The sequence below is a fragment of the Microtus pennsylvanicus genome, chromosome 13 (genome assembly GCF_037038515.1).
Source record: "Microtus pennsylvanicus isolate mMicPen1 chromosome 13, mMicPen1.hap1, whole genome shotgun sequence".
NCBI lineage: Eukaryota > Metazoa > Chordata > Mammalia > Rodentia > Cricetidae > Microtus > Microtus pennsylvanicus.
Genome location: NC_134591.1, coordinates 81,909,774 through 81,934,594, shown reverse-complemented (window position 1 = coordinate 81,934,594; position 24,821 = coordinate 81,909,774). Strand labels below are relative to the sequence as shown.

The 24,821-nt window shown below is 55.2% G+C and overlaps 1 protein-coding gene across 3 annotated transcripts in view; it reads right to left on the bottom strand.

Annotated features, from left to right (window-relative positions):
• The window catches only part of Megf6 (multiple EGF like domains 6), a 95,865-nt gene that overhangs the window by 25,868 nt on the left and 45,176 nt on the right, over positions 1-24,821 (bottom strand). For 2 of the 3 annotated variants that reach the window (XM_075944984.1, XM_075944986.1), the window contains exons 4-5: positions 21,609-21,731; positions 3,315-3,437 (exon numbers count right to left, since the gene is read on the bottom strand). In XM_075944984.1, the coding sequence (XP_075801099.1) occupies positions 3,315-3,437; positions 21,609-21,731 (246 nt within the window). The remainder of the gene's footprint in view (positions 1-3,314; positions 3,438-21,608; positions 21,732-24,821) is intronic. The other variant, XM_075944985.1, reaches the window with a different exon arrangement.

Here is a 24,821-nt window from a genome sequence, read left to right as displayed (position 1 = left end):
ACAGGTGTGTGTGTTGGCAGCAGGACCCTCCCCAAGGGTGTCTATCCTGAGCCCACAGGTATGAGATGAAGAGAAGTAAGATCACCTGTACCACGGGACTAACCCAGTAAACAACCACGGCCCCCCTCAAACTGACCCCATTTGACCTTCAACCCAGAGGACACCAGGAAACAGTCATATACAAGGTCGGTGTCCAGGTCACACTAAAAGCCACTGGACAGGGATATGCTACTCAGAGCACCAAAGCCACAGGGAGGAGGAGGGCTCCCCTCGTGGTGTTATGACAGCCTGGGGCTATTCCATTCCGCAGCTCTGCAAAATGTCACGGAAAAGTAGGAATGACACCCCTGGACCCTCAGCCAAACCACTACCCCAGGCAGGCCCTACTTTCCACGGCTGGGGAAAGGAGGAACTGGCTCTGACCCAAGCACAGAAAGCTAGAATAGCCTTGGGCCTGGCTGTCTCCCCCAGACACTCCATCCCCACCCCATAAACGAGCACCCCAGGAGAGTGCACCCCAAGCCATAGGTGGGGCCCTTTTGTTCCTGTTGGAGTGACAGCCAGGACAGGGGACAATGTCCTTACTATAGTGGGTTGATGGCAAAGTCCTTGAATTACTCATTTTTTAAGAGCAGGGGGAGGCTCAGTGGTTAAAAGTACCGGCTGCTCTTGCAGAGGACCTGGATTTGGTTCCCAGCATCCACATGGCAGCACACGACCATCTCATAACTCCAGGCCCAGGGGATCCAACCCCCTCTTCTGGCCTTGACAGGTACCAGGCAAATGCATATATGTGTGCGTGTGTGTGTGTGTGTATATATATATATGTAAACAAATACTCATACACAATAAAATAAAAATAAAAAAAGAAAATGGAGACAGAAATCTGTGTTTTATTACTATGCTTAGACCATTTGGAGCACCGTATGATGGCACTAGGGAGGTGGAGGCTGGAGGAACAGAAGTTCAAGGCCAGCTCTGGCTACACAGTTCAAGCCAGCCTCAACTACATGAGACTCGGGGGGGAGGGGGAGGAGAGAAAGAGAGGGAGAAAATGTCAGTGCCAGAACTTATACATTCCCTATCCTGGTCTGCCTGGCCTTGCAGGTGAGTATGTGGCCTATGTTGGGTCCTCCACAGGGTCCAGGACAAATATCACCACCCTGACTCCTTCAGGCAACCTTCCCAGCCACAACCAGTTACCTCCATCTTGGACCAGCATCTCAGGTCAATCAGCCAAGGCAGTTCCCTCAGCAATGGGAAGAGGCATGGCATAGGGTATGGGTATAGCACCCAGAAACTCCTGAAGGGAGCTCACAGGAAGTCCTACAATTACTCTGAAGCCTTCTCAGGCCCCCACAGGGAAGGCAGCATCTGGTGGACCCAGCCTGACAAACCCAGGCTCATCATAGAAGTTCCCTAGGAGATCTAGACACAGAAGAAGAATCCAGCACCCACAGCCAGATGGGTGGAACACAGAGACCACTGAGGATGAGTAGGGACCACATCTTCAGGGGGTGCCGGGAAATGTGTCACAGGCATAGTGTGGGAATGGAGATAATGCTCGGGGGTCCCCAGAACGCCATCAGACACTTAGAGGGAGATCAGGGTGTCGTGTCCCTAAGGCAGAGTTCATCAGAGAAGGGAAGCCACCACGCCTGGAGGAGCTAGTGTGGAGAGTTTGTAGAAGTGTCCCTTAACAGAGATACAGGCCATTATTCTACTGTCCCCAGAAACAGCACAGAAGGAGGCTGTGATCTCAGGAAGCCTCAGTGTAAAACCCTTGTTGAAAGTTACAGTAAAACGAGAGGGGGGGGGAGGAAAGAGAGGGTGAGAAGCCATCTGAGGCCACTGCTCCATACCCGACCCATGTCCCACAAGCCAAGTGTCAGGCGGGAAAGGTCAGAAGACCTGAGAAACCACCCACACAGTGTTATGGGGTGAGCGGGGAGCCCCAGGGACAATGCAGACCGTCCACAATGCATATGCCATGAGTCCCTCCTTCTGAGGCCCCACGAGCATAGAATCTAGCATGTCTGTCTCCAGCATAGCAATGGGTGGTGTGGACCCAGGACCAGGGCAGGGCAAAGGGCTATCCCTCCCGGGCTTCCTGAAGCCAGCAGCTCAAGGCTCCTTCCTCTGGGCAGTACCACCACCCGGTCACTCTGGGTCTAAGAGGCATCTCTGATCTCTGACTGTTAGTGATGCATCCTGTCCTGTCCTGGTCTGGTCCTCTGTCCCCACAGGGCATCTCAGTGAGGGCGACTGTCAATGGAGACAGTGAGAAGACACAGAGGGAATGAGTGTCCTTGTCCTGGAGCCGGCAGCAGGGGTCACCCTTCTTTAAGGAGCATCCTGCCTGACAAGGGTGCCACAGGCTCCCAGAAGGGCCAGCAGCAGGCTCCACTATCACAGCTACCCTGAAACACATAGCAGCATTCCTGCATCTGCTTCTACTTCTCACTCGGGCAGCTGCCTGGCTCCTGCAGCGGAGCAGCGGACGGAGGCTGGGACATGTGTGTATGGGGTGCAACCCCCCAGGGCTGGCACATTGCCAGCCCTATAGCAGCCAAGACCAAGCCGCTCAGAACTGGCCTAAGCTGTCTGGATCGCCAAAGTAGAAAGTAGGGGTGCCTTCCCCCAAGAACACCATAGAAACAGAGGGAGGGGTGGACCGAGTAGCCAGGGCGCACTATGAAGTGGACAACTGCGAGCTGTTCTTACAGCTTCCTCTGCCTGGCTCTGGATGTCTCTTTAGCTCTAAGCTGCCAGAGGCCCTGTGTTCTCAGGAGGCCAGTAAATCCTTCCCTCATAGCAGAAATCCTACAGATAGCCGGGGGGCCAGGAGCCCGCTTTCTGGTTGCCCCTCACTGCTGTGGCAGCTCAGGCTTCCAAAGAAGCCCTGTTCTGTAGACCAAAAAATGCTTTCTGTTGTCAGGGCCAAGGCTCAGCCTGCCTCCCTACCACGCAGACGCAACCCCAGGAGACCCCTGCCCCTTGTCTTGGTGGCAGCTTAGCCAGGCCTGGGTCCCTGTTGATTGATCAACCCCTGCAGATGGTCTCAATCTCAGCAAGACTTAGCATAGCCACAGAGCAGACACAGGCTGGGGACGCAGGGAGCTGGGGGAGCATTACCACCCTGCAGGGTGTGCTCAGGACTCCCAGACACTCATGCTCCACAGGAAGGAACTACTGAGTGCATAGTCTAACGCCAGCCCACTCAGGCCTCCCTTGGCCCCTCCTTCCCAGACCTGAGGCCTTTCTGAAGAATGAGGCTCAGCAGAGGCTCAGAGCCCCAGGCAGCTGACACTTACCTAGGCAGGTCCTGCCATCTGTGTGGAGCCGGAAACCAGGCTTGCACTCACAGAGGTAAGAGCCAGGGGTATTCACACACCTATGCTGGCAGCCGCCGTTGTGTGCACGACACTCATCCACATCTAGGGAGAGAGAGTGGAATTACCAGCTAGGCACACACCAGGCCAGGCCCATTGTGCTGAACAGATGAAGCATGAACCCCAGATCCTCACAGCCCCAGACAGAGGCAGTGCCCATCCACCATGGCTGGCATGCCCTGGGGGGAAGAGCTACCAAAGGAAACCTCAGCGAGGGCCACTGTCTTTTTCATATCTGCTGTACACAACCCCAAGGGTAGGACCAGCCCAGGGGTCCAGAAGGAGAGAATGCGGGCTCCTGAGGAGGGCTGCAGGGTGAGGGATGGGCAGTGGTATCCCTCTCCCTGTTTACACAGCAGCCCCCTTTCTGTTTCTCAGTGCTTCCTAAGACCTGTCTGCTGGGAGTGTGGTCCTCATTCCGTGATGCCCCTTCTAGAATCTGTATGGTAAGTGCCACCAGGTAGCTCTGGACAACAAGGGGGATGTGGTGAAGAGCCAACTGGAGGCAGAGGGTGTCCTGCTCTGTGTTGCCTGTCTCAAGAGGCAGGAAACAAGGCCATGAGCCCCTGCTTCTCTTCCACAAAGCCACTGTCACGTGAGCCCTCGGCTCGGAAGCAAAGGCCTGGCGGCGCTGACCAAGGCCCTAAAGACAGAAGAGCCAGGGCGCGATGAGGGTTTCAGGGACCCTGCTAGAGGAGTTGGGGTGACAACATCTATCTCGGGGTCCAGAGATGAGTTAGTTCCTGAGCTTAAATCGCTGGGAGGTCACAGAGGCACACACAGCTTAACTGAGGTACATGCCAGGGGTCCTCACAGTCAGCTAGTCTATGAAATCCTATCTGGACAGTCTGGGTGTTCCTGGGCGCCACTCCTGACCCCCAACACTGCGGGCAAGGCAAACAGGCTGTAAGAGTTAAAGGATTCTGAGCCACTCAGCACCCTGGCAAGGGGTTCTCAATCCTCCCAGGTCAGCGAGAGAGGAGTGGTCAGTCTGCACACGGCTGCATGCTCCTCGGAAGCCCGGGAGGGAGCCCTGCTGACCACAAAGACTCTCAAGCTGTGAAGGGCCTCCAGGCACGAGACGGCTGTTGCTCAACAGGACTCCTCTGCTAACTCTCCGTACACTGGTGTGGACATGGGTCTCCCTGATTGCACATACCTGCCACCTCTCCACAGTCCTTTGAGACACGGACAGACGCTCTAGCCTCCCTCTATGTGCAACCAGCCCCTTACAAGGGTCCCAGATCACTCCTGTGACATCTGCCAGTCAGGGATAGGGCTTTATCTCTGTCCCAGGTGCCTCTAGAAGGGACTGGTGTAATGACTCCAGCTTCAACCCTTCCTATCTTTAAGGTGTTTCCTGGAGACAGAGAGCCTCCTATTGTGCGAGTTTATAACAGAGCCTGGGCTGGAGCTCTGCGGCTCCACCATGGCCCTCGGCACCACCACCCCTCAGCTCCGCCACCCTCAAGAGCCAGCGTCTGGACACGGCAGGTCCATCCCAGGCTGAAGGGTTTACCCTCAACACAGCCCTGCAGCCCCGACAACCAGGCCTCTTCTGACCCAAGACGAACCCCTTTTACAGAAATAACCCACATTCTGAGAGCAGGGCAGGACCCTGTGGCCTAAGTCCTGTTTGCCTCATCAAAAAGTGGGCCACAAAGAGCTGTTCACAAACAGCTTGAAGGACCTGTGAGGTGCTGAGCCTAGGAGTAGAGCTTTGGCTACGACCTGAGGAGCCTCGGGCTCAGCAGTGCTTACCGTCAACATGGCTAGGTAGTGTCCCTAAAGACGTTCACGTCCTCACCCCCATGACACGACTCAGAAAATGAAAACTGAGGACAGGACTGCTTGAAGGACCTTGACTCGGGATGGCTCTTGGATTATCTGGACAAACACGAGGCCACCACAGCCTTGCAGGGGCATGGCGGGGGGGGGGGGGGGGCAGGGGGGAAGGGTCAAGGAGAGCAAGCTGGGGCGGGGGAGGGGAACGGTGAGTCCAGGCCTCTGTGCACTGGGAGACAGAAAACACGGGTTCTCCCAGGTTAGCTGTACCGCTTACATCTCAGATCTAGCCTTCTGGGGCCTCCCATCTCCACCATCAGGAAATTAGTCTGCTTTTATTGCTACTGTTTGAGATAGGGTCTCATATAGTAGCCAAGGATAGTCCTGAATTTCTAATACCCTGCCTGCTGAGCGCTGGGATTACAGACAATTATGCCTCTATATGTAGTTTTTAATGCAGTGCTGGGAAGGGAAGCCATGGCTTTGTGCATATCAGGCAAACACTCTCCCAACTGGGTGACACCTCCCCGGCCTGTGTCTGCTTTAGGGCACCAAGTAGAGACTGATCTGCAAGAGTGGCCATGAGGGGAAAAAATGCAGAGTACAGACATCTGTTGTGTGACTCTGGCCACGAACTGACAGTTCCTACCCTGGCCTCCTGACCTAACACTACCTGCTGGGGTCGTCTGCACAGCCAGGCTCACAAGCGCTATCTGTGCCCAGGCACGCTTACAGGCTAGGTTCCCGGGAATTTCTCCTCCCACAGGCCCATGTCCCAGAACTGGGCTATGCCTCCCACACAGAGACAGCACAGCTGTAGTCACACTGAGCCTGCAGCGGGGCTATCCAGAGATGTTCGGAAGAGTCGAGCCCCCAAAGCAAAGAGCAGGATGGCTGGGGTGCATCTGTAGCACAGATACTTCCCTGCTGACCTGGTGATAACAAGTCAGAGCGGAGCATGTACCCCAACCTGCTGCTTCAAGGGGCTGTCTGGTAACAGGCAAACCCACTGCATACTGAATCCCCAAGAGTACCAGGGAAGGGCCATCCAGCAGGGGGAACTGGAAAAGTCATTTTAAATCATTCTGCCCCCATCGGCTGTGACCAGTGACTGGGAACTTGGCGCTCATGACAGGACCAGCAGCTCATGGTAACATCGCAGTGCCAACCTGGGCCAGTTCCCCTGAGCTCTGGGTAAGCCTGTAAGTACCTGCTAAGCCGAGGCTGGTGGTGCTGCCGGGAGGCACAAAGAATGCCATCAGAAGGACGAGGGGCACCAATCCTTACCCACCCCCACCGGTTCCTGGCCCAACAACACACAGCAGTCAAGGCCAGCCAGTCGCCAAACGTTGCCTCTGTAGAAAGCACTTCAGGGTTTTCTCAAGCTTCACTGTGGCTTCCAGGAAACACCTCTGGGACCTTGCCACTCTGCCAGGCACCAGGTCCTCACTCTGAAAACCAGAATCCACTGGCTTTTCTTCTCCCTCTGCCCCCGGAAAAGCCTCAGCGCGGGCACTGGGCTCCAAGTTCTCCAAAGCCTGGTGGTGCCCAAGTGAGACCCTTCTGATGCTACACAGGCTCCCAAGTGCCACCTACAAGGCAGTGACATTCCAGCCTGGCCTGGCCTGGGGGCGTTAGGACCCTCAGAACAGAATGACACAGCATAGGCAGGTAGCATCCAACTAGCCCAGGTGCCTTTCAGGCACGGAAGAGTGAGACTCGCCCCAGGGACATCTCCAGTCTGGGAGGGATTGATAGGGAGCACCAGAGGCCCTTGCCTCTCCCTGGGGTGCGAGTGATGAGTCACTGGGGAGCTGAATACAGCCTCAAGTCATTCACATTCCTGAGGGTGCCCAGCTCCAGGCTGTGTACAGCCACGTGGAGGGAGGCTGGCTCAGAAGCATCAAATCCCAGCTTCTAGGGTGAGCAAGAATAAGAGGATCCTAATCCCCACAGCTGCCAGAGTCTCAAGCCCAGAGCCTCTAAGTGACCCCGCTGCCTGGGACTGAGAGGCCTGTGGGCTGAAATGACAGCACCTGTCATAGTCACACAGGCCACCTCAAAAGGTCCCTAAGCGTTTCCCTTCTCAATTAACTCCAGAGTGGCTGATACAGAGGAGTGGGCACGCAGGAAGCTTAGCTCAAAAAGCCAGGAGCATTCGCCTCCTCCAGGGAAGTGACCTCCCTGCTGTCACAGGACTGGAAGGTCTGACTGCTCAGGACACGTCTGGGTCCCGTCTCCGCAGTAGTAAGCACCTGTTGGGCCCTTCCCAGGCTGACTCCCCCTGTGCTCACCGCTTGGCATAAACTTTGAAAAAGAGAAACGAGGGCTGACAGCACAGTGGTTAAGATCACTTGCTGCTCATCCAGAGGATTTGATTCCAGAACCCACATGGAGCCTGCAACGTCTGTAACTCAAGTTCCAGGAGATCCAATGCCCTCTTCTGGCCTCTGAGGTCACTGCATGCACATAGTACACATACATACATTCAGACATAATGCCCATACATATCAAACAAAAACAAAAGAGAGAAAGAAACAAAGGAAGCACGCTAGGGAGGGGCGTCCTGATCCCACCCAGCCCTGCTCCTGGGGTGCCCACCTGGCCTCTGGTCACCGGTGCTCACGGGGTAGCCGGCCTGGCTCAGGTGGCATGGGTAGCAGTTCCTCCACAGATAGCGGTAGTGAGTGCCAGTGACGCCCACCGGGCTGCCTAGGAGCCCAAGGCACCAGAGCACAGCCAGCCCTCCCCAGCCCCGGGATGCCTTCATGCCGGGTCCGTGGAGTGGTAGGCGGCCTGGGCTCAGGAATCCTGTTCAGGGCTCACAGATCAGGGATCCAGCTCCAGGCTCCAGTGCACACCCAGCTCAGACACAGACAGTCGGAAACACTCCAGCTCCAAGGCACTCACTGTGAACTTGCCAGCAGGGAGCAGCGCTGAGTCTGGCATGTCCCGCCTCTCTGCCTTTATGGTCTCAACTTTCTCTCCACCCCTTGCAGGTAAAGGCCAAATCCTCAGACTCCAGAGGGAGCAGCCGCCACTCCTAAGCCCCGCCCACCCACCCCCAGGGGGCCGGGCTGGTGCCGCCACAGCATGGCCCCTGCATTCCTGCTGGCACACACTCACACACAAACCCACACAAACCGCAGGCACATACAGACACATGTGCACGCACGGCCCACTGTGCAAACGCGCGCACACACACAAAAGACATACACAGATGCACAACTTCAGACAGAGATGCGCACACAAACATGCACAGACACACAGTCATCGTGTCCCGGCCAACACAGAAGAGAAACCACCCTGGCAAGGCTGGGAGGCCCTGCAGAGGAGGCTTGGTGGGGAGCGAGGGGAGGCGGGGCAGTGTGAGGCCACAGTACAAAGCTGGAATCCTAGGCATGGAGATGCTACCACCAATTCTTCACCCCCTAAGTCCTGTGTCCCCATCTATTTCACCCTTCACTGGGCTCCATGAAGGGAACCTGAAAAGAGTCCCCACATCCCTTAGCACAAGGACAGTGCTGGGAACAGAGTAGACAAGCTAAGAGGGACGGCCCTATGCATAGGTGTGGGTCTGCAGAAGCTGCCCCTTCTGAGTTCAAGCTGCTCTGTAGTCCACCTCACACGGAGAGCCAGGTCTGGGATTCCAGCTCGGGTGGGAGATTCCCTCCTGAGCCCGCACCTTTTCTGATATACCCTCTCACTCACAGGACCCCCCTCCCTCTTCCCAGGGCCTGAATGAAGATGTGGAACACTTGACAAGATGGGGTGCTTGGACCAGGTGCTCTCTGTTGGGAAGATGCTCTAGATTTAGGCGGAGTCCCTGAACCAGGGTTGGAGAACAGGACACCTGTCCGTGCCTGCTTCCAGGAAGCTGCTGACAGCAACCACAAAGGAAGGCAGCTGTAACATCATAACAGCATAATCTGCTCTCCTAGAAGTGACCATGTCTCCCTCTGAACATTCCAGATAGGCTGTGAGCACAGGTTACGTTAGCCATAGCTGCCAGGAAGGAAGAGGGTTAATGCTACCTGGGCCACCAGACTATAGGGGTGGAAAGGTCTTTGACCCAAAGTCTGACCTACTGGCTACATATGGTAGAGAAAAGAAAGCCCGTGCTGGCCAGTGGCCTTGCCCAACAATCTGGGAACTCTGTAAGCAGCACCCTTGCAAGCCCACAATGTCCCACCTGTCCTGTCCTGTCTGGAATCCAGGGCCCAGCCTACCCTATCACTTACCTGCTGGGGCATGACAGCGCAGACATGCCTGTCTGGGATCTGCTGGTCTGTGGGGTAAGCCCCCCTCTCCTCCCTTCTTTGAGTGGCACACCTCAGAGACACTAAGCCTTTGCCTTGGGGTGCTTCCAGAAACCTCCCCAATAAGTATGCTGTGGGCGGGACTTGGATGGCTGGCAACTCTCATAGTATGGTACTGCTTGCCACTGCTAACATGTACCCCATTGTCAGTGTGGACTCTAGGAGTCAGAGCAGCATGCAGTGAGGTGGTAGAGGTGGCAGCCACCTCACAGAGAGACAGGAAAGACTCTCCGCAAGTCAATGAGTCAGTGCTTCCTCTGCTGCCATCCTTTGGGTCACAGGTTGGGTCAAGTGGCAGACAAAGTAACACAAACCCCTGCTTAGGCAAAACACACTCTGACACCTCCCAAACTCAAGGCCCTAGAAGTAGGAGGCCTACTCACCTGTCCTGTTTTGCTGAGAGAGAATTTGAAACAAGCTACAGTTGTCTGGGGAAAGCCTCAACTGAGAAAATGCCGCCATCCAATTGGCCTGTAGACAAGCCTGGAGAGCATTTTTCTTGATTAAAGATTTATGTGGGCGGGCTGAGCCCAGCATGGGTGGTGGTCCTGGGTGATACAAAAAAAAAGCAAACACAACAAGCCAGCCTGCAGCTGTTTTGTAGCACGTTCCCGAGATTGAAACATTCTATCCTGTAGGCAAACTCCTTAAGATAGAAAGTAACTCTTCAAAATAGCTTCAGGAAGTCCCTGAAACTGATCAGATTCACTAGGCCCCTCCTTCACAAAAGTAAACAAGATCACCTAGATACTCTCAGACAACAGGCCGCCTGGAAGAAGCAGAGACCAGCCAAGAGATTTGAGAGCAGAAACCAGGGGAGCTGCCTGCCTGGATGGGGCTTAAGCCAACTGGGGCACTCAGAAAAACTCACTCACACTCTCTCTCTCTCTCTCTCTCTCTCTCTCTCTCTCTCTCTCTCTCTCTCTCTCTCTCTCTCTCTCTCTCTCCCTCCCTCCCTCCCTCCCTCCCTCCCTCTATCTCTCCCCAGTTGAGCTGTGAGCTGTGTAGAGTGCTCCAAGTACCCAGCTTTTGTGATCTGCCATGCTTGCTGAGGTGGGCTTTGGTGATACAGCTTTCCTTGAGTCATTTCTGCTCCTGTAAGCAGCCCCTCGCCTATGTTTCTCAAGTAACTCCAATAAAACTCATGGGTTTATCAGCTGGGCTCTGATAGCAACTATAATCTGCTGTGGGCTACCCTATGCGGAGTGAGAAGACACTGTGTGTGCTACATCTCCCCAGGGAAAGTCTGTCACGCAGCCACAGTGCTCCTCCAAGGCTTCTGCCTCAACTCCCGCCTGCAGGTGTCAGCTCTGAGCACCTACCCAGACATCTGCCATCAAGTGTGTCCTGAGAGGCGGAAGCTGAAATAAACCCTTTCCTTGAATACTCGGTCCCCAGCTAGCAGTCATCTGGAGAGGATCAGGTGGTACAGTCTGCCTGGAAGCTGTAGGCCACTGAGGGTGGGTTAAGGCATTTTAAAAGACTGTGCCACTTCAAGTGAGCTTTCTTGGCTTCCTGTTTATAGATCTATCTGTGAGCTCTCAACTGCTGCTGCAGCACCATGCCTAATTGTCTTTCCCATGCCCAGTGCCCAGCCATGACACCTGTCTGCCTCAGTTTCTTCCTCTACAATAAGGGGTGAAGGCAGCAGCACCTCCCTCCCGTGGAGAAAGTGTAGACATGAGTAGGGATGTCAGGTTGTCTGAGCCCTTCCTCTGGACCCTTTAATAATGTCAAACCCCAAGGCTAAACATTAAGTCAGCGACAGTGCCCAGAGCTGGTCCCTGAAGGACCTGTCCTTCCCTATCGGTCCTAAAGGTGTCATGGGAGCCAGCCAGGCCTGAAACAAGCCAAAGGAGTCCAGCATTGGGCCTAGCCACCAGCAGCCACACGCCTGCTGACATCGGTGACCTCTCGTTCACACTCCCTCCTCCACCGACCCTAGCTCCTCCCCTAGCTGAAGTGGGGCCACTCATTCCCACGTCCCACATCTGTCTAGCCTGGCCCACATGGCAGCCCAGGGACTGGCAAAGCCACCCTACTGTCCCCACCATCTCCCCTCGTGTCACTAAACATATCCAGACACAGGACTTTGGGGTCTGGATGCTGTTTGGGAAATGCCTTCCCAATGCAAACCCGCTGTGGCTCTGCCTGTGAAATGTCTGTGTCAGCAACAGGGGCCCCTCCTACCTCCGCCAGTCCAGCTTCCTCCCCACGCAAGCAGCCACTAGCCTCCTCTGTCCTGATGACTCCCCCCAAACACCATTACTTCCTCCAGAGCTGGAGGGCCCCGACTCTAGGCAGTGGGGCAGAACTGACCTCTCCCAGGGCCACCAAGACCTAAGAAAATAGAATGGGACCCCACTGGTTCCTGCTTTGTGGGTCTGTCTCGTAGGATCATCCTTGGATACCCTCTCCACGAATCCTTTCCTGAGGTTTTACCCTGGTCCAACTTGGATATCAAACACCTAAGTACATGTTACTGAATCCCAAAGAAATGAGCAGTATCCAAGCCGCGCAGACTGAGTCCAGAGCTGCACAGAAGCATATTGTGTGTATGCGCACGCGCGCGCGCGTGTGTGTGTGTGTGTGTGTGTGTGTGTGTGTGTGTGTGTGCGCGCGCGCATGTGTGTGTGTGCGTGTCAGGGGAGTCTATTTAATACCTCACCCAGGTTCCTAAGAACTCAGACATGACTCTAAGAGATGAGGCTACCCCCCTGCCCTATCCATGTTCCCGCCTGGCAATAATGCTTAGGGCCAGTCCTTGGTGAAGCTGCTTGTGGAAGCCTGGTCAAGCAATAACCGAGTCCACAGCAGGTGGGGGAGGGTATAAAGGAAAGAAGGAATCAGAGACCTATACAGATAGTCCTGAGATCTAAACCTGAGGTCCTAAGCTCTCCCATGGTGGGGTGAGGTGTGTGGTTGCATAAGCCATGATGCCCACAAGCATCTTCACATGCCCACTGTGCCAGACCAGTCTAGCCATGCTCCCAGGGGGACCTCAAGAGAGCTGAAGGGAACATCTTCCACGCCCAGCACAGGGGCAGACAGCTCATGCAGACTGAGCAAAGTGGGCTTCCGCTCTCATACCAACTGCATCTCCTGCTGCCGGGAGAAGAACCAGGCAGAGGTTGGGGATGGTTACCTTTGCCAATGCGACACAACCCAGAGCCACCTGGGAAGAGTCTTAATGAAGGACTGTCTGTGTAGACTGGCCTATGGGGACATCTGGAGGACTGTCTTCTCAGCCTGGTGCAGGAGGCGCCATTTCCTCTACAGCGGGGCCTGAACTGCCACTAGGACCCTAAACGGGAATTAAGAGATAAAAGAGACCCTTTCCTCTAGTCTGCTTTTTGTTTGTATCTTTGTTTTTTGAGACCGGGTTTCTTTAACAGTTCTGGCTGCCCTGACACTCCCCGCTCCATAGACCAGGCTGGCCTTGAACTCACAGAGATCCGCCTGCCACTGTCTCGGGAGTGCTGGGATTAAAGGCGTGTGCCACCACCATACAGCCTAATGTGCTTTTTATCAGGGTATTTCATCAGAGCAACAGAAAGAAAACCAGAGCGTGGCTAGAACCTGCATGGGAAAGAGGAACTCAGCCTCTAAGCCAAAGACACCCCCTCGACCCTCCTCCCAGAGAGCGAATGCACCTGCTGGCTGTTTCTGACCCTTCACACCTCCAGAGCAGGAGAGTCTGCGGTGTGCAGCCAAATACAACTCAACTCACTTCCCTACAGACTCCACGACATCCCTCCCAGCCTCTCTCCCACTGTGCTGTGTGGAGGTTATTTCAGGAGCAGAGAGGACCAGGGCCCCCGCCTGGTCTCAGAGCACACAGGGTCTGGCTGTGCCTCCTGGAACCATTCTGAGTAAGCCTTCTGGTAAACCCATTGATGGTCTCTGCTCCTCACCCAAGCCGAGGAAGGAGAACGGAGCCAGCTGCCTTTCCTGCCTGCAGCCATTCCTGGCAGGACCAGGTGGAAATAAGAGAGGCTCCTGTCCTTGCAGATGGAGGGCCTCTTGGGAGAGCAGTTTTGACTCACAGCCTCTTCCAGAAGCCATACATCCTAGGGAACACTAAACCCGCCCAAAGCACCTGAGACCCCAGTGCCAGAATAATGCCAGGAAGGCACGACAAGACCCAGACCTAGAGCCACGCAGGGACCTCACACCGTACAAGCACAGAGTGCGAACAGTTTCTTGGTGGCGGCTATCTGCTGTTGGATCTCTCTCCCTATGGTTGTGTAAGACCCAGAACTGTCTGACGGCATCCTACCAAGGACACACTCACACCCTAGGGGATGTCAGTCGTCTCCCTGGGCCCATGGGACCTGAGTCTCACATCACACTCACAGAAGAGACAAACTGTCACCTTGGGACTAGGGAAGCTTCCTGGGTTGAGGAAGGCCTGACATGGCCTTTGGAAGTAACATTTAAAAAAAAATATTTATTTATTTATTATGTATACAATATTCTGTCTGTGTGTATGCCTGCAGGCCAGAAGAGGGCACCATTACAGATGGTTGTGAGCCACCATGTGGTTGCTGGGAATTGAACTCAGGACCTTTGGAAGAGCAGGCAAGATGAAAGTAACATTTTAAAGAATACACGATTAGCTTGTCAGAGCATATGAGCAGGTAGGTGCAAATTGCTAGACAATGAGGAAGAAAAGGCTTGGCTACCAGTCAGTGAAGTTGGGAGACCTGGACAGAGTGCCTGGATCCCAGGACCTGGCCCACAGCAGGGTAGAAGGCAGCAGCAGACTGTGGAACAATCATCAGGATCAACAAGGATGTCACCTTGATGGCCCAGAAGCCCTTTTGGTCACCCCTCCGTCCGTCTGCTGGATGCTAGAGCCACGGTTGGCAGCCAGCTCCTGCTGGGTTCCTGCAGGAGGTCCTAGTGCTACTGTTTCCCCACCCTTCACAATACCCACAGATGTCTACTCGCTACCCATATTGTCTACACACTACCCAGACTGTCCACACGCTACCCAGACTGTCTACACGCTACCCAGACTGTCCACACGCTACCCAGACTGTCCACACGCTACCCAGACTGTCCACACGCTACCCAGACTGTCCACACGCTACCCAGACTGTCCACACGCTACCCAGACTGTCCACACGCTACCCAGACTGTCCACACGCTACCCAGACTGTCTACACGCTACCCAGACTCTGAGAAAGTCTGCATCCATGTATGATTCACAGCAGTGACCTCTGACTCACCAAGGTTTCCTCCACTCCTAAGTATATACACCCTATGCCCTCAAACCCCTACACTGGCCCTAGGTGGTACATGTCCCCTCATATCAGCCAGTTACAGGCCTTTTCTCCATTCCTGCTGTCCCCGAAACTGACTTCCAGAACTGTAAAGGATTCTAGGATGAGATTCCGGGGTCTGGAGGTTCAATAGTGTTAAGAGTCTGGTTGCCCAGCAGGAGTCTGAAGTGGGGTAGTGAAAGAATTTGGGGGGGGGAGGTTCTGGGCTTAGACTCATTTCTCAGGATGCCTTAGGGAAGAGGCAGAGAGAGGCAGGAAAAGTATCCCATGAGGCCCCGGGTGGCAGGTGCAGTCATCATTCAAGCCAAATGCACCAAGACAAACAGCTGCTGGAAGTCACAGTTGCACAGGAACGAGTTAAGAGGCCATGGGACAAGAAGAGATTGGCCCAGTGGGGGAAGAGAGGCTAGGGACAATAGTGGAGGAGAGACATTGCTGAGGTCGGGTAGAGATTCTCCTGTCCTGCTTCACTCCACCCGCCCTGCCCCACCCCACCCTAGGACTGCCACCCAGCCTATATGCCCTGCCACCTGCTAACCAGGAGGAGCTGTCAACCTCACTTCCAGGAGACATAAAGGGAAATGAGTTGTTCTAGGTTATACAAGACATGGCCACTCTGTAAGGCAGCTCAGGATCCTTGCTATCCAGCAATCGCTGTTCTGCTCAGGAGGAGTCCTAGACCACCAGGGAGTAAATCCAGGAAGGCCAGCTGATACCAGGAGGACAGAAGAGGAGGGTGCCGGGAACTTCCCTTTCCCCAGCCCAGAAGACCCCCAGTCCAGTGCAGAAGCTTCCAGAACCAGAGCAAGATCTTGCCTACATCATCTGATGGTCATTTTCTCACCCCAGAGACCAGCCAGAATTCCTAGAATGCTCTAGGGTCCACAGTTTTACTATTTCCTTTCTGTGGGCTTAGTCTGAGAATGCAACTTTATTATTTATTAAATTTCTTTTTGGGGGAAGGCAGTCTCTTTAACCCCAAGCTGGTCTCAAAAATAAAGGAGGATGACCTTGAACTTCTGATCCTCCTGCATCCCCTTTCCAAGTCTAAGATTGTAGGTTTAAGCCACCACGAAATTTGCATAGCCCTGAGGACTAAACCCAAGGTTTTGTGTTAGGCAAGTGCCTAACACCACAGCCCCAGCCCCAGGATTGAGGAACCCTGAGCCATGCATGCTGTTTCCAGTCGGCACTCAGGGACGAAAACCTCATCTCCTATGTCTACCTCTTTCTTGCAAGTCTGCCTGAGCCCACAGGGCTTCTGCCAAGAAGGTTGCTGGTGTTTGCCAGAGGCTCCACTGCCTACCCTGGGGTGACTTTGGGTGGGGGAGGGGGGACTGGCCTCTGGACTGTTGTCGTTGTCCTGGCAATGTATGGACCTTGGAGGCTATTACTTTCCTGCCTTGGCCTCCACAGAGAGTCTACCTGCCAGTTTGTTCACTAGAGGAAGGAGCGTGAGCCAGCAATGGGAAATGAGAACCTTCAACTCTCAGCACCTCCGACGGAGGAAGAAGGCCTTGGCCATGGGCGTCTCTGGAAACCCTGCCGCTGGCCTGGAAGGACACGGCATCTGTAGCTGGGTTTCTTGCCGTCTCCAGAGGACACTGGACTGGGGAAGCCCCAGTTCTTTCCATGGCAGAAGGCCAGGTTCACGCCTAACCCCAGGGCCCACGGGTGTGTGGCCACATTCCCCAGCCTCAGCCTCTGACCATGCAGCAGGCCATTCTCGCTGCTGTAACTAACTAAATGCCTCATTTGGTGAATGACCAACAGCAGGAACCAACTGAACACAGAATTACGTGGAGAGCCAGGACAGAAGCCAGCAGAACTGGCATCTGGTGAGGGCTTTTCCTCATAAATGGCACTTGGGTCGTCCGGAGAGGATGACTGGAGTGGCAGGTCCCCTCTGCAGTTTCCTATAACCACCTCCCTTCACGTTATCTTACTGCAGAGTAAACTCAGCATCCATGTTCACAGAGGACATTGGTAGACACAAATGTCAGCTACATGCCGGGTACTGCTGACCAGAGAGAGAGAGAGGGACTGAACATGTCACACCTCTTCCATGTCCCAAAGGCCCTGGGAGAATGGAGAGGGCTCCAGAGGGAGCAGGAGCCACCCAAGCAGCTGAGCACAGGACCCTGGGGGTCTCCTGAGGCTGCTCTGAACTTTACCATCCAGCTCTGGGCTCACCAGCCCTGCTTGGGATCCCGGGTCACTGCTGCCTCTCTCTGTCCTCCAGCTCAGCGCTTTAACAGTGTGTGAAGCTTGGGAGGCTCTTCCCGCATGTCTGAGGAAGATGACATGGTGTCCACAAAGGACTGGAGCCTATGGCCTTCTCAGAAACAGTCTCTAACAACCCCAGCTCCATCCTTAAATCCCTACAACTGAGGCAAGGAGAGGGGCCTGGGCCAGCAGAGACCCAGCACTGACCCATGTGGTACCTGTTGAGTGCCAAGGGCATAGTGGGGGGGGGGCTTAGGTCACTGGTCTCACTGCTCTTCCCATCCACTAAGGCCAGGCTACCCCCAGAGAGTACAAGACCCACAGGCACTAACGACTTTGGGGAGACTCTGTAGGAGTGCTGCTTCCCGGGGTCCAGAGGGTCAGAGAAGGCGCTAGCACAGACATGCAGCTACCCCAGGCATCAGGCACAAGGATGGGGGTCTAACGCAGCAGCACTGGCCCTTCCCGTGGACCAGTACAGCTGGCCTGGGTCAGCTGCTGTCAGCCTTTCCTAATCAGAACTGCGATTCGCTTCCCACGTTCCTTCCTCTCCCGGGGGACAGAGAGGACCTGGCGGAGCTCTCGGGCAACAAGGCTGCATTGGTGGGTGTGACAGAAATGGGACTGGAGTCACTATGACAGCTGAGAGTGGGTGAGACGGGCTTCTTGGGAACCTCGGTTTGGGGGAGCCTCCTTGGGGACAATGACATAGTGTCCACGAAGAGCTGGCGCCCACAGGCGTCTCGTGAACATTCCATGGTAACCCCAACTCTACCCTTAAACCCGTACGGCTGAGGGGGAAGAGAAGGGCTCTCTGCTGGAATGATGCCAGCCCCGGTCTCTAAGCATTTCCTTGAATCCTCTAATGAGTAGAGAAGCTGCGAGTCCTATCTGTCCGGTTTGATTGCCCAGACACAAATCTCAGCGAGGGACTACGTCCAAGCTCCACCCTCTTGACACCAAAGGTGAGTCCTGGGATGGCTTTTGCCACAGACACTTTGTGGAAGTGGAGATGCGTTCAGGGCCCTGGAACGTACAGCAAAGAGCTCTGCTGGGAAGAAGAAAGACGGTTCAGTCGGTGCTTGCCTCATCAGCATGAGGGCTGGGTGTGGTGGTGTGAACCTGCAGCCCCAGATCTGGAAAGGGAGAGACGGGGACACCCCTGGGGTTCACTGGCTGCTGGGCTACTTGGTGAGTTCCAGACCAATGAGAGCCTGTCTCAGAAAAGAAGGCTGATAGCATCTAAAGAACAAGACAGAGTGTTCTTCCCCTACACACATGCATACACACTCATGTACACATACATACACATACATACACACTAAACAAAATGAGCGTCACCGAAGAGCCTGATAGGTCTATCATACATGGGCCTGGGTCCACCTATGCAGGCCCAGTCCAGAACAGAGACTAGATCCCACCCGGCAGGGCAGAAGCAGTGGCTAGTGTCACTCAGACCACCCAGTCCCGCTGAATGGACTCGGCCCTGGCTCCAGCAGAGCCTCCCAACACGTGACGTACACCAGCCTGGACCAGGTCTCAGGGCCGGGGCCAAGACACCTCGGGCCAGACTCCCATGCCAGCACTTTGTTTTACAGCGGCTATTCATCACTCAGAGCGGTTTCTGGGCTCACCCCACCATCAACTCTGCACACACCTCCCCGTGTGAGCAAGCGAGGCCGTCCTTTCCTCCTGGGATGTCTTCATTTCCTACAGCCTGTGCTCACACATGCAGGCAGCCTGCGCCCCACGAGCTCTGCTGCCTCACGTATTGGCCAGAGGAGGCCAGGCTGGCAAGGAACAAAGAAAGCACAGCAGGCCCCTGGCTCACGGCGGAGGCCCTTGGCCATGAGGTGACTTAGAACTCCAATCATCCCAAACTCGCAGAGCTGGGGCATGAACCCCACGGGAGGTGAGGAGGTGGGGAGGAGGGGCTGGGGCCGGGAAGAGGCAAGGGAAGAGAAGGCGGGTGCTGCAAGGCCAAACCATCCTCTGCCTAAGACTCCGCCGTCAGTCATGTTCCTGCCTCTACCCACCTCTGTCAGAGGCAAAGACCTGGTCTACCCTTAGGGGAATCCAAACAGAGACTCCAATGTCTCATGAAGAAACAGAAGTGATCTGGGGGCCACAGGCCTGCAATCCCAGCTACTCAGGAGGCTGGTACAGGGAGATCTCAAGTTCCAGGCTCTCTTGGGCCACGGAGTGAGGTCCAGGAAAGCCTGGCAAGTTTAGTCAGACCCCGTCTCAAAGAGGGCTGAGGGGATGTACGGCCCAGTGGCAAGCTGCTTGCCTGGCACGAGCAAGGCCCAAGTCCAGCAGCACCCATGGATGGCCCGCTTTGGTCTTGGGTCATCACCCTCTTCTGCCTTCTTTCTGCTTCCTTCCCCGGGGCTGTGAGTGGAGGCTGGCTTGCTGGCACTGCACTCAGCTCCCCAACATCCATGTCCCACTTGGATGGCCGATCAGCACAGCACACCAGCTCCAGAGCACACACTACAAACTCCAGCTTCTGGGAGGAAGATGATGGGTAGCACCCACTGATACATGCCCAAGAGCATCCCTCTCCCGGAAAGAACAGATGTGAATGGGCTGAGAAGGTAGCAATTCTTTCTCTGGGGCTCTGTAGGCCTTTGGGGGGGGGGTCATCCTTACACATACCTGCCTGGAACCCCACTGCAGAGCTTCCGCCCTGTTTTCCTAGGCTGTAAGAAACATGGGGTCAGTTTAGAGCCAAGATCTGTCTGACCAACTGCATCACCCCAAAGCAACTGACCAAAAGCTGGGGCAGGCACGCTAGACCTACCTACCCATTTCATCCTGACACTGACGTCCATGTGAGGGGCTTCTAGGGTGTCTCGATGGCTATGCTGGGCCTTCCCTGCAGGCTCAGGAGGGACCCTACGCCTGCTCGCGGCCTGGCCCCAGGGACTGACCAGGGCTTGGTCTAGCAGCCACTCTTGCTAATGTCTGTCCCCATCTTGCAGTTCTTACACAAGGGGAGATGTCCATACGGATAACCGCCATGCATTCCAGAAGACAGACCAGAGGAATGCCGGGAGTCTTCAATTGCCCAGCAGAGCCCTTGACCTGGCTATTCGTACGTCACTGGAGAGTGGGGATTTTCAGACTCCCCATCAGGAAAGGTGAGGCTCCAGGGGGCATCTAGGAAGCCATGGGGCTGGGGAGCCTGATTCCATCTTGGGCCAAGAAGCAGCGGTCACGGAAAGGGAGCTGCAGAGCAGGTACCACTTAGGGGAGGGTATAGCCAGTGCTTGGTTAGATGAACTGGCTCACAGCAAACTATCCAGGGCCAGGTCTGTACCAAGTCTTTCAGTTTGCTCCTTAAACCAGCTTAGCGATCACTCCCTCTTTTCGGAGGGAGATACCCCAGGCTTGCGGCCATGAAGAAGGCTCTGTAGGCTCTGTGACTGATGGGGACCAGAAAATCTCCCTAGGACACACCTACATGTCACAGTGGGGAGATGGGCTACCAAAGGTCTTGCACACTTATGTAGAGCCATGTCACAGAGACACAAGAAGGGGGATGGGGGGGGGGCAAGCTGCTCCCTAGAATTGACTTAATAAGCCAGTTCAAATCATGAGCCATCTCTAACACTGGTGCCAACCCAAGCCCCAAATCTCTGCTGCCAAGAAGTTCTGGATGGGGCCCAAGTGGACCTGCAAGCCGGGGTCTCAGTTCTGAGGGCACCATCAGGGACTGGCTACACAGGCATGGGAACACAGATGCAATCATTAACCCTGATCTGCACTGCCCTCCTGGGACACCAAACCCTCGGCCCCAAACCCATACTTACTTCCCTTTAGTCTAGACACATGGAGGCACAGGCCGAGGGCTGCCCCACAGCTGGGGCACGACCCTAGGTCACAGCAACGTTCCCCACCCTCCAACCTCCTGCTGGCCGTCAGAACAAGTTAAGGAGAACATGGGAATCCATTCTTCTAGAATGTCTCACGCAGAGCAGACACCCCCGCCTCAATGCTTCTCCAAACCCCATGTCCAGCAGACTAGGCCCCCACTTGTGGGCAGATGGTTCACAGATGGGCAGTTGGATGGCTGGAGACAGTGGGACACTTAACTGAGGACATTCTAGGGCACAGGATGACAGTGACCGTCTGATACGGCGAGCAGAGACAGGCCGTTGACCCAGGCCCAGAACCCTGGCCACGGATGGCCCCAAACACTCCAAAAGGCCCAGCTGTTCAAACCAGCGTGAGTCCAGATGTCAGGGCAGCCAGAGAATGAGGAGCTGGGGACAGTGGGGCCTCCTCCATCCTCCTGCTCCCTCCCCTCTCTGTTCCCTGTGTCTCCCCAGGACCGTCTTCTGTCTGGTCTTGATTTTGCTGACAGCCTGCCAGCAACATTGGGGCGGAGTTATGGGGGCCAGTTCAGAGCTGGCAAGCTTCTTCCAGCCCCAGGCCTCTCGACAGTCCTTGACAGGCAAGGTTCTATCGGGGTCGCCCGGCATCCACGGGGATGTGGGCCCTTCCTCCATAGGGATTTAGCACCTAGGACTAGCATGGGCTTGCCCCTGGCTCCCACCTCCCCTCCTCAGGGCAGAGCAACAGACAGGTCCTACCTTGGCAGGTTTTGCCATCGCCCTGAAGCTGGTAGCCAGGGGGACAGCGGCAGTAAAAACCACCCACGGTGTTGCAGCAAGGGCCTTCACAGCCCCCGTTGGCATTGGCACACTCGTCGACATCTGTGGCGAGAAAAGCAGATGAGCCATGAAAACTCAGTGTCCCCAAGGGTTTGGGGAATATCAGCTAACAAGACAGACCCCAAAGAGGGACCCAATAAATTGACCCAGGGTCAGACTGCCATCCTCCCCTTCCACCCAAGCACCCAGGGAAGTGGCTCTCTTTGCATCCAGTGTAACGTGTCTACAGGACACGAGGATCTGACCTTTAGGAGCAGCCACAAGCAGTGGTGTTAGCCCTGGAGCATCCTGTGTGCCCTGGTGAACCATCTGTGCAGCCCTGGGCTTTCCAAGGAAACCAAACTCCCTTTGCTCTGCAGCGAGAGGACCCCACGTGATTCCTCTTCGTAGCTGCCAGAACTGTGCCGATAGACTCAGCACTCTGGTCCCACCAGGACAGCTCTGGGCTCCCTTCATGACCAGGTGACACAGTGTCAGGTTAGGGAAAGCAATGAGCACAGAGTCAAGCTCCTAGACTCAGACTGCCAGGTTCTGAGCCCGTGGCTGCTTTTCCTCCACCAGTTCTTAGGGTCCAGAGCACAGGCGGCAACTCTGGGTTCAGGCTTACCCAGGAGCAATGGTGCTTTCAACTGCCACCCGATGTGGCTAGCCTGGGACTTAAGGGACCAGGGTTCTGAGGGAGGTTCGGGGGTGTCAGAACCTCACGAATGTGTTGAGTCGGGATCTAGGGCCTCCGTCCACTGGCCTGGTCAGACTGCCTCAGCTGAGTCCAGGGAAGCTGAACCACAGTGTCCCCAACCACTTACCTCCAAAGGTTTAGGCTGCCCCCTGTAGTTTCTAGGAAGGCTCAGGGCAACGGGTACCCCAACATGTCACAGGCACACATGGTTAAGCCTTTATTCTACCTGCCATATGCTATTGCTGGGAAGGAAACTAAACCCCACCCCAGTGACATACAGGTAGTAGACAGTACCAGGTGTGGCCACTCTCAGGCCTGAGTTGGCCCAAAGCTTGCCCAGTGGCCTCATAATCTCCTCAGGAGGGTCCCTAGAAGAACTTCCCTCGGCTAAGCTAAGGGCCTCAGAGATACCCATAGTCCCGTGAGGACAGCGGTGGCCAAAGGACACTGGCCAGCTGCCTCTGGAATCTTGGAACGAAGCCACCAGCCCTGCAAAGTCTACAGTGGGAATTTCCTAGAAATTCCTGGGAAGTTACACAGAGTCTCAGCAGAGGTCATGGCTGGGGTACCTAGTGTCCCCTGTCTGCTGGCCTGAGGAGACAGCACCAAAGCCAGGCTGGCTGGCCAGGATATGAGGCACGACGCAGCTTCTAGGTCTGTCCTGTCATTCAGACCACTGTGTGGGAAGCTGGATAGGAGGCCAGTGGGGACTCGCAGGTCAGGGTCATAGATCAAGGTTCTCTCATGGTACTGTATGGGCCCTGGGTCCAGGTTAGGGAACCTCGCAAGGCCATACCTCGGTCAAGTGGACATCAGAGTGAGAATGCCCACTGCTGCTCAGAGCCTCAGGGGCTCCGCATGTCTACAGAAAAAGCCCTGAGCTTGGCACAGCAATGAGCCACAGCGCCTGGTACCCAGGACAGACACTTGTTGCCCTGTTACCATAGCAGCGGTTAGGGGCTCCTATCCCGAGAATGCCTGAGAAATTCCTTTTGCTTCTGGGCTAGCCTGAGCCATGCTGGGTCCCCACAGCCCTAATCACCTGCATTGGGGGACACATAATCCTCAGAGAAGATCTGATCCAACCCATCTCAGGGTTCCTGTCTCCAGCCCAGGCCCATGGGGGCTACGGGAAATAGCAAATGCCACATAAATTCCATGCGTAAGAGCTCCAGGACAGAGGGCAGAGCACTCCCTCCCAAGCTGTGACCATCGTTGCCACAACCAGACACCAGGAGAGCAGGGTAGAGTGGGCAGGTCTCCCTGCTGAGCCCCCTTCTATACACAGAGCAGGACCAGACGGTCATCTGGGCGATGACGGGGGCATTTCGGAGGTCCCCATGCTGCACTTCCAGTTCATAGTAAACCGTTCAATAGAGCCCCCCCCATCACTTGTGTGTAAACTGTCCTATCCCTGCATGTCCTTTGAGGTCTGCCCTGCCCGCCATAGCACTTATAAATATGTCCCAGTCATCACCTGTGCCTGGGGATGGTGGCCTGCAAAGACAGGGTTTTCATGCTTTGGGTAGAAACTTCCATGAAATCCTCTCAAACCAATACAGTTGGGAGACCGTGACATTGGCATCCACACACACAGTGACCTGAAGCAAGACCCTTCACAGCAGAATCCACTGGAGGCAGACCTAGAGCCTAGCACAGAGGTCCACCAAGTAGTCACCCTTGCAGTCTTGGCTGGCATCACCCCTAATGCTGAGGCTGGTGACTAAAGACGGTCATTCTAAGACAAAATATGCAACCCTCATGCACCTTTAAAAAACAACAAACCTGGGCCTTGGCCCCTTGAGTCCACTCAGGGTTCACTAGGATGTTCCCCTCACCCCTGTCAGCTCACTAAACACCTCCACAGCTCACTAGGACACCCCAGGAAATACCTCCATACTCCTCTTTCCGATGCTCTACTGTCCCCAAGTCAACGGCAGTCCTTGGGCAGCCCCCTACGGTTCTGAGGTCATAAGGAGTGAAAGGGAACCGGTCCTAGGGGGCTGCACACTGCACTGCTCTATCAGTCTGAGACAAAGCACAGAAAACAGACGATGAGCCGGTGCTGTGAGCCACCATGATGGCAGACAGGGCTGTCCACAAGGTGACAAAAGCACTGGAGGGTAAGAGGTGATGGCCTCACAGTGCCAGAAACACGCCAGGTGACACTGAAGCCTGAGCCCCAAGAGTTGGTTTTTCATGATGTGAGGTTCACCTCAATTTAAACAGAAAAAGAGATGATCTTCCTGCCAGGTGTGTCCACTGCTTTGGGGATTTTGATGCAAAGCAAAAAGCGGGGCCTGGGTCCCTCTACAGCTCAGGCCCCAGTGCGGTGGCTCCACACATAAATGAGTGCCCAGCCATGAAGACATGGTGGCATCTCGGGAACCAGCCTGAAATGGCTGTCACAGCCTCACCTGTCCATCAACGCAAGATGCTAATGGGTACGTTGA